Here is an 8717-nt window from a genome sequence, read left to right as displayed (position 1 = left end):
ATCTATGTGAGTTTGGTAAGGTTATAGCTGTGTTGGAGTTTACTGAGTTAATCAGGGTTTAATAAGTCACTAATAGACCAAGAAGTGTACCATATTCTAAAGTGAGGTTCTGTTCATCACTAATTACACCCTAAAAAGAACTGACTAAATATTTTATCAATCTATCCCCCTCACGATGTACTTAATAAGGGTTTAATAAGTCACTAATAGACCAAGAAGTGTACCATATTCTAAAGTGAGGTTTTGTTCATCACTAATTAGACACTAAAAAGAACTGAATAAATATTTTATCAATCAATCCCCCTCACGATGTACTTAATAATGGTTTAATAAGTCACTAATAGACCAAGAAGTGTACCATATTCTAAAGTAAGGTTCTGTTCATCCCCAATTACACACTAAAAAGCGCAAAATAAACATTTAATAAGTCAATCTCCATCACAATTTAGCTAATAAGTGCTTAATAAGTCACTTATACACCCAGAAGTGTACCATATTCTAAAGTGAGGTTCTGTTCATCACTAATTAGACACTAAAAAGAACTGTGAGTTTGACTTCCCATTTACATAAGTTGAATGTCAAAAATGCAGTTGTCCTAATGAAACAACAGAAAACACATTTTAGCACATTTATTCTCTTTTGAATTCAAGCAGTTTTATTTTCTATTGGTTTAAGACTCTCAACTGTTAAATTTAAAATGTAGATTGACTGACTGACTGGTCGAATGTGCAGATACCAATATAGCTAAAATAATACCTGTAACAGCAATGGCAACATATGAACATGACTCATCAATTATTATGTACCACTTATTTTCACATATTTTGCAATGTACTATATATTGTACTTTATATTTTGAACAATACACTTCACTATGCATTCAAGAATATATTTTAATATATTACTATCAATAATACACATACCATCTATTACCACACATATCACAATTTATTTTATTATATATTTAACAATACACTTCACTATAAATTCAAGAATATATACTACCATATACTACCATATGTATAATACAAAAACAGATAAAGGTATGCTTAAAGTTCAGAAAAACATCAACATTAAAGAGTTCCATCAGTAGCACTCGTGCCGTCCCACTGGCTGTAGCTTGTGCTTTTGCAGTCTTCCAACAATGGGCTAAGACAGTGATGGTGCCTTCCTTCCCCAGTTTCACCTTATAACAAAGGAAGAAAATGATAAATAAACAAACAATGACCACCAGCAACACAATGCTACTTAGTTACAAGTGGGTCCAAATACTCTTAGATTAAAAACAAGTTTCAGTATTCGGAACCCACCCCTAACAAGCCTAATTTAAAGGTGAACTGTGATAGTTTAATAATGTACAGCTAAATCCTTAATACAAAATAAATTAGCATAGCTATTTCATGGGATAAAGTGAGATAGCTAGATTAGCTAATTAAAACATATCTCAAAGCTAATTTAGCTAGCTAACTAGTTAACTTAAAGCTAAGTTAGCTAGTTATAACTTATAAATTAAAGCTAGGTTAGCTAGTAATAAATCCAAAATTAAAGATAGACTAGATTAGACTAGATAGTTTAGCTAGTTAAATTAAAGTTAGGTTAGATAGTTAAATTAAAGCTTGGTTAGCTAGTTAAATTAAAGTTAGGTTAGATAGTTAAATTAAAGCTTGGTTAGCTAGTTAAATTAAAGTTAGGTTAGATAGTTAAATTAAAGCTTGGTTAGCTAGTTAAATTAAAGTTAGGTTAGATAGTTAAATTAAAGCTTGGTTAGCTAGTTAAATTAAAGCTTGGTTAGCTAGTTTAATTAAAGCTTGCTTAGCTAGTTAAATTAAAGCTAGGTTAGCTAGTTAAATTAAAGTTAGTTTAGCTAGTTAAAACAAAGCTAAGCTAGCTAGTTAAATTAAAGTTAGGTTAGATAGTTAAATTAAAGCTTGGTTAGCTAGTTAAATTAAAGTTAGGTTAGATAGTTAAATTAAAGCTTGGTTAGCTAGTTAAATTAAAGTTAGGTTAGATAGTTAAATTAAAGCTTGGTTAGCTAGTTAAATTAAAGTTAGGTTAGATAGTTAAATTAAAGCTTGGTTAGCTAGTTAAATTAAAGCTTGGTTAGCTAGTTTAATTAAAGCTTGCTTAGCTAGTTAAATTAAAGCTAGGTTAGCTAGTTAAATTAAAGTTAGTTTAGCTAGTTAAAACAAAGCTAAGCTAGCTAGTTAAATTAAAGTTAGGCTGGTTAGTTAAAATAAAGCTAAGCTAGCTAGTTACATTAAAGCTAGGCTGGCTAGTTAACTTAAAGCTAAGCTAGCTAGTTACATTAAAGCTAGGCTGGCTAGTTAAATTAAAGCAAAGGTAGCTAGTTAACTTAAAGCTAGGTTAGCTGGTAGCTAGGTTGGCTGGTTAAACTAAAGATAAAGTATCTAGTTAACTTAAAGCTAGGTTATCTAGTTAAACTAAAGCTAAGGTAGCTAGTTATAACTCATAACTTAAATTGTGTTGACTAAGCAGTTTAGCAAGAAGGTACACCTCACTATAATTTTTAAACTGCTTAAAAAAAACGTAGCCTTATTATCAGCATGGGGATTCTTTAAACTGTGTTATGATGAGCTACTGTTTAAATTAAGGACTCACCTTGCCAGATAACTTTAGAAGGACTGCGGGGAGGTTTCTGTTGGGTCAGAGTCAGTTATCCAGCTGGTTGACACAGTGCTCACTGCATTGGTCCCTCCGTCCAAGCAACGAGCGCAAACCATAACCTGTATATTTCATTCAGTTCATTCAATCTGAGAGCCAATTTTAGCGTCTTTTCTCCGAACATCATCCAAAGCATAGTCCCGCCCTATCGCGCTGTAACTGCTGATACTTGTTTGTCTAAATCTTCTGCTCTTGCAGTCCAATCACAGAACGCTTTTCCCCAGAGTTGCCAGGTTCGCGGTTATCCTGCCAAATTTGGCTTGTCTGAAAACCACAGGTACAATCTTCAAACTGAAAATGTAACAATTATGATTTAAGGAGAGGGATGGTATTTTCAGCAGGTTACAACTGAGACAGCACATTTACAGGAACTGTTGTATGTGGTGATTCACTCACACTGACCATAGCTAATGCTTTTTTTTCTTGCAATTATTTAAAATGATTTTAAAAATGTAATACGTTATTAGCAATATAATAAAAATCAAATATAATATAATATAATAATATTTGTGTGTCCTTATACACAAAATTAATGATAAAATCACAAAGTAAAATTAATAGACTGTATAAGTGTAATACACCTAAATATAAGATTTTGGGCTAGGTCTGTCTAATGTATGTAGCATTTGGGCAAAAAAATAAACTGTAATAACTTGTCAATCTTTGTTACATTAAAATGCTTAATATGCAAACAATATGACCGCTTTATTTAAGTAATTGTAGATGATGTAAATGTAAATGTATTTTGTTTATTGGGTTTGTAACTGTGGACCTTTACTGGCACATTCAGGATGTATTTTAAACCATGGTACACTTTTGTCTCTTTTGTGAAATGCTTAACTAAGAAAGACACTAATAAATACAAAAAAAGCATTTGGTCTAAAAAAATATTGCAGTTTAGCAGTTTAGAGATTTTGTCTTCATTGTGGTATGTTTTTATATTTACCAATATATAGACATAAATGGTCCATGCATTAATTGTCATATATTAAACAATATATGTCCTTTTTTCCATATATGAAAACTTATTATTTAATATATTGCACTATATTTTCCAATATATTTCCATTTATTATGTTTCGTAAGGGATATTAGTTACATAGCACCAGAAAGTAAACAAATATACCAAATAATTCCTAAATATACTAAATTGTTCCAAATATATCAAATTATTCCCAAATATTCTAAATTATTCCTAAATATATAGAATTATTAAGATATATCAAATTATTCCCAAGAATACAAGCCGTTTATTCTGAACTAATTAAGAACTAATACATGGCTTTGTTAAGCAAATAATGAGACATTAATAAGCACCTAATTTGTGTTCCGTAAAATAAAGTGTTACCTATAAGTAACTAAACTACAATAAATGAATTATTAGTAGTAAATTAGTAATTAGTAGTAAACTAATTAGTGTATTAATTAGTTTAATTTACTGGCATTTATTTTGTTTCTTTGCTCTTAATCTGAGAGCTCCACTCTCTATATTAGCAGCAATAGAACATGCACCCTTCTGCTCTATCCACCTAGCAACGGTAACTAGGGGGTGTGGCTTCTTACACGGAATTCTATGACATCATCAGTCCGGTGCATAAAAGAACTAACCGAACTTACTGGTCATCATTCCACTGAGAAGCACCAGATAGAGCAGCAGCAGATTTCTTTACTGTACTTCTCAGATCTTCCGATGGATCGCAAAACCATGCATGTGAGTAACTAAATAACTAGAATCAGAACTAAACGAGGAGAACAGGAGTTTTAGACGCCTGTAAGAGTGGAACTGAGTTAATTTAATGACCAAGTTTAGAGAAATGCTTGCTAGCTAGCTAGATGATCAGTATGATATATGTATATATAATTGTGTCAGGGTTCTCAAAACGACTAGTGAATAGTTCATCACTACACAGGATGTGATGTCACTGTGTACATCGGGGGTTTAATCCGCTGGAACTCATCACAAAACATCACAAAAACATGACACAAACCTGCTATATACCCATAAACTCCCATACATCCCGATATTACATGCATAATATGATATATGGCTGCACTTCAGTTCATTAGTTTGCTAGTTGCTGATACTAGATTGCTGTCGACATGGCAGTTTGGGACATTCTGAATGATGGAATTTAACTATACTAAAGTTTCCATAGCCAAAAATAACATGATTAATGTGTATTGAATAGAAGTGCACTGCTTAGGGTCCCTGGGGAATGGAACACAGCTTATTAATTCAGTGTAAGGAAAATGGTAGTTAATGGATGGTAGTTAGAAAAGCCAAAAATGAACAGCTTACTAACAATGCACTGTTTATCCTTTTTTTAACAGATGAGTATTGATAAATCTTGTTGTTTTCCCCAACAGACCTGTTCTGTAGAGGAGAGCTGCACAGCATCTGTTGTTAAGGACCGTAAGGCCCTATACAACATCAAGAGTTCTTTTTTCAGCAAAATCCATGATGAAGTTAGGACATTCATGTTGAAGGAACTGCAACAGAGCATAGAGGATGTTGTGTCTTTAAAGACCACCAAAACCATTACCACCGATATACTGGAAAATGTGATGACTCAGGTAAGGTGCTATAGTTATAGCTTGGTTTCGTTCATTGATTGCTCCTTTTATTTCCCATTATTCCACAATATTGTCACAGTGTAAACAGTACAACATCAGTGTTCTATGATAAAATAATGAAAGTAATGTTGATAATAAAGTAAGCATTCATATTCATACTAAGATGGTTAAGACGTCTGATCTGTGCTTGTATTATTGTTTCTATAGGTCACTTACATTCTTTCTCACCTGTGTGACTCCACATCATCCTGGAGCAGTACTCCACCCAGAAGTGCCAGCCAGGAATTGGCTTCGGAACTAGTTATTTCCACAGCAAACAAAATGCGGGAGTACTGGCATCTATGCACAGTGTCTGAGTGGATTGGTGCCTCCCTGGTGTCCCCTGTAGAAATCTTCAGTGCGGTAGACACCTGTTTGTCCCTTATTGTATTGGAGGCTCTGAGCTCCTACTTTGAGACCTTGTTGAGCATCTGCAGTGAGGGGACGTCAGCTGATGCATGCAGAATTGATTTAGATACATCGCAGTGTGACTTCATTCAGGCTGTGGCTGATAAAATTAAGGATTTCTCAAGTCAGTCCACTAGTGAAACAGGAACCCCAGAAACTAAAGAAATTGACCTGTCCCTTGAGGATCTTTCTTCTAGTGAAGAACATCCAGGTGAAATTATCCTGGAGACAATTTTCATAAGCTGCCTCAGTAACATCTGCTCGGACAAGGCAAAGATAAAAGACTGTGAACCGTTTGAGCGATTCTGGAAAACTCTTCAGGCCGATGCCTCAGAGTTGATCAGTGACGTCATCTTTAAAGAGACGACAGAATTTGTTGAATCTTGCTCGCCCCTGAGTTTCTCTCCAGAAGCTTGTGCAAAGATAAAATATTGCACACAGTCAGCATCTTTAGAACTGGTGGCCCAGCTGACTTGTGAATTAGCCACAGCCCTTTCTGAAGAGATAGCTGACCCCTCTGTTGACCCAGATCTGTACGAATCACAGGTCAAGCTGGTGTCTAAACAATTGCAGACAATTGCTCGAACCATACTCAAGAAGGCTTTGCAGACAAGCTTCACTGCGAGGTCTGAGCAGAGCTTTTCTGTCGATGAGCTCGCTTATCTGACATCTACCCTCCTGAGCGGCTCCAAACAGGTGGTGAAGAGCATCCTTCGAAGATACGAAAAGTGCTTGTCCCGCAAATTAGCGAAAGATGTTCAAAGATCAGATGAAGCGAAAGAATTCCTGGAATCTCTGAGGGAACACCTGGAGTACATGAACATCCGGACACTCAAAGACACAGCAGGACTGGACAAAGAAATATTTTGTGGCCCCATTAGTGCAGATCCTGAATTTTTCAGGATGTTTGTCTTTGAGTCACTTTACTCAGCAGATCAGATTCCAAAAAAGAAGAAGACGTTCTTCAAAATCAGGATGCCCAAGGTATTTGATGTAAATATATTCTGATACTCACGCGTTTATTCTACATATTTCTGCACTTCATCTTTGAAGACTATTGATGATCTAATATGTTTTACTTAAAGATATTCAAAAGATCCAGAAAGGTGGAACCAGTTTTGGACCCTTCTTCAGCCTTCATTGAGGAAAGATGCGTTTCACCTGGTAAGTATATGGTCTCTCTAAAGTCTTCCAGAAAAAGATTTTATGTAGACCAATATCATTGTATCTTGTCTCTTCCTCTGTTGCAGGGATGAGTTTAGCACCTATCCAGGAAGAGCTGTCCAGACCCCTGGATGACTCAACTGACAGCTCTCCACCAAAGAAGAAGAAGTGCATCTGGTCTAGAATTACCAGGGCTTTCTCAAGTGTCTTTGGCAAACAGAGAAAGCCTTTAGATGGCTAATTTTTGCATCCATTTATGTAGAGAATTGCTTCTGATTTTCTCAGCATCTGCCTATGTGTTACTAAATGGTTTCATGTAAAATAAAATAAAGGTATTCTAGAATAGTATGGCAAGCTCCCTCCAGGGTGGTGGTATGTAGCTTGCCAGAGGAAAATTGGAAGTATATTGGGAAAATTGGAAGTATATTGGGAAAATTGGAAGTATATTGGGTCTTGTTCAAATTATAAGTAAAAGGATTGGGTAATTGGGTATTGCAGATTATTATAAAAGACTAAGGATGGCATAGTAGCTTTAGAAAGGTAGTCTGAAGCTCTGCCGAGGAAAAGGTTAGGTATGTTGGGATTATCTAATTGATTATATTTCGGACTGTATCCATTAGTTATTTCAGGGCTGAGAGCATCTATGTACGCTCCAGGATAAATTAGATGAGAGTAGGGAGGATTTAAATGCTGCTGTTGTTTGTTTTGCAATCCGGTGTCGCCCAGAGGAGGATGGGTCCCCCTTTTGAGCCGTGGTTCCTCTTAAGGTTTCTTCCTCTGATTCTGAGGGAGTTTTTCCTTGCCCCTGTTGCCTCTTGCTCGCTCACTAGGGGCTCGGACCCGGATCTTAATATGCTTGTAACAACAACAGTTGCTAAAAGTGCATAATGGCAGAAGCAGAGGAAATCAGAGGCAAACACATTTTGTTGTCAATGATTATTAAAAAAATAAAAAAACATCATTGTCATATCTTCAGCAATGTGAGTGGTTTTATTATTATTATCTCTAGTAAATGCCAATATTTGTGTAAAAAATGCATATTTGACTGTGTGTCAGATGCTGTGCACTTGTAACTGAAATAACTGAACCCGATATCCACATACCTTAGAATTTATTAACTTTATATTTAATAAATTAACTTGTTTTGCAAATATATAGCAAAATATACTATTTTTTTTTTCTTTTCTCAATTATCTTTATGTAGCTCCTCAATGTATTAAAAAAAAAGTATTTGCAATTATTACAAAGCTATGTGGAGGAATTTGAATATAAATATATTTAAATATACTGTAAATGCAAAATACACACTGTTAAAAAATGTGCTATGAAATTTACAGTAACAAACTGGCAGTAATTGACAAATAATTCACTATGAAATAAAATCACAGTACCTAACTGGTGTAACGCCAGTCAGAGACAACTGGTAGTAGTTAAACTATAATTTATAAATCACAGTAACTAACTGACAGAAACTTAACAGTAAATTACTGTAAAAACAAAAAAATCACTGTTAATAAAAAAACTGGCAGCAGCTAAATAGTTCATTCATTTGTAAAAATGTCTCATGCATACTGTAATTTTTTTTGTGTATAGTTGTATTGACCACACTTTACAAAAATAATTATGTGTATTGTGTTTGTATTTACATTAGTGTTTTCACAACAGAATGATAGCTTCCTGCTTTATTTTCCAGTCAGTATTAAATCACTGTAGTTAAGCATTTTTTAATGCCATGTACTGCATGACATGTTTTATTGTTCATCAAAATCTGCAGAGACACAGTAAACAATAATCATTAACTGTTTTTTCCTCAATATGTGAAGAGCAACAGTTTAATCTAATTGTTTATA

General features: G+C 34.5%; 1 protein-coding gene and 1 long non-coding RNA gene across 4 annotated transcripts in view; one reads left to right on the top strand and one right to left on the bottom strand.

Moving 5' to 3' along the window:
* Nucleotides 1-879: 879 nt before the first annotated feature.
* LOC125804841 (uncharacterized) lies at nucleotides 880-2963 on the bottom strand. Its single transcript, XR_007441038.1, has 2 exons — nucleotides 2620-2963; nucleotides 880-1186 (listed from the first exon to the last, which is right to left on the bottom strand). It is a non-coding gene; the product is annotated as an uncharacterized LOC125804841 (long non-coding RNA).
* Nucleotides 2964-4149: 1186 nt separating this feature from the next.
* Nucleotides 4150-8717, top strand: part of LOC111195823 (uncharacterized) — an 825186-nt gene continuing 820618 nt past the window's right edge. Inside the window, exons 1-5 of one of the 3 annotated variants that reach the window (XM_049484504.1) lie at nucleotides 4153-4393; nucleotides 5050-5256; nucleotides 5464-6687; nucleotides 6789-6867; nucleotides 6954-7842. In XM_049484504.1, the coding sequence (XP_049340461.1) occupies nucleotides 4256-4393; nucleotides 5050-5256; nucleotides 5464-6687; nucleotides 6789-6867; nucleotides 6954-7108 (1803 nt within the window). In that variant the 5' untranslated portion in view covers nucleotides 4153-4255 and the 3' untranslated portion in view covers nucleotides 7109-7842. Of the gene's footprint in view, nucleotides 4394-5049; nucleotides 5257-5463; nucleotides 6688-6788; nucleotides 6868-6953; nucleotides 7843-8717 lie in introns of those variants that run through there. The other 2 variants (XM_049484501.1, XM_049484503.1) reach the window with 2 other exon arrangements.

The sequence above is a fragment of the Astyanax mexicanus genome, chromosome 10 (genome assembly GCF_023375975.1).
Source record: "Astyanax mexicanus isolate ESR-SI-001 chromosome 10, AstMex3_surface, whole genome shotgun sequence".
Classification (NCBI taxonomy): Eukaryota; Metazoa; Chordata; class Actinopteri; order Characiformes; family Acestrorhamphidae; genus Astyanax; species Astyanax mexicanus.
Note: the sequence above shows the minus strand (reverse complement) of the source record. Positions and strands in the feature narration are given on the sequence as shown.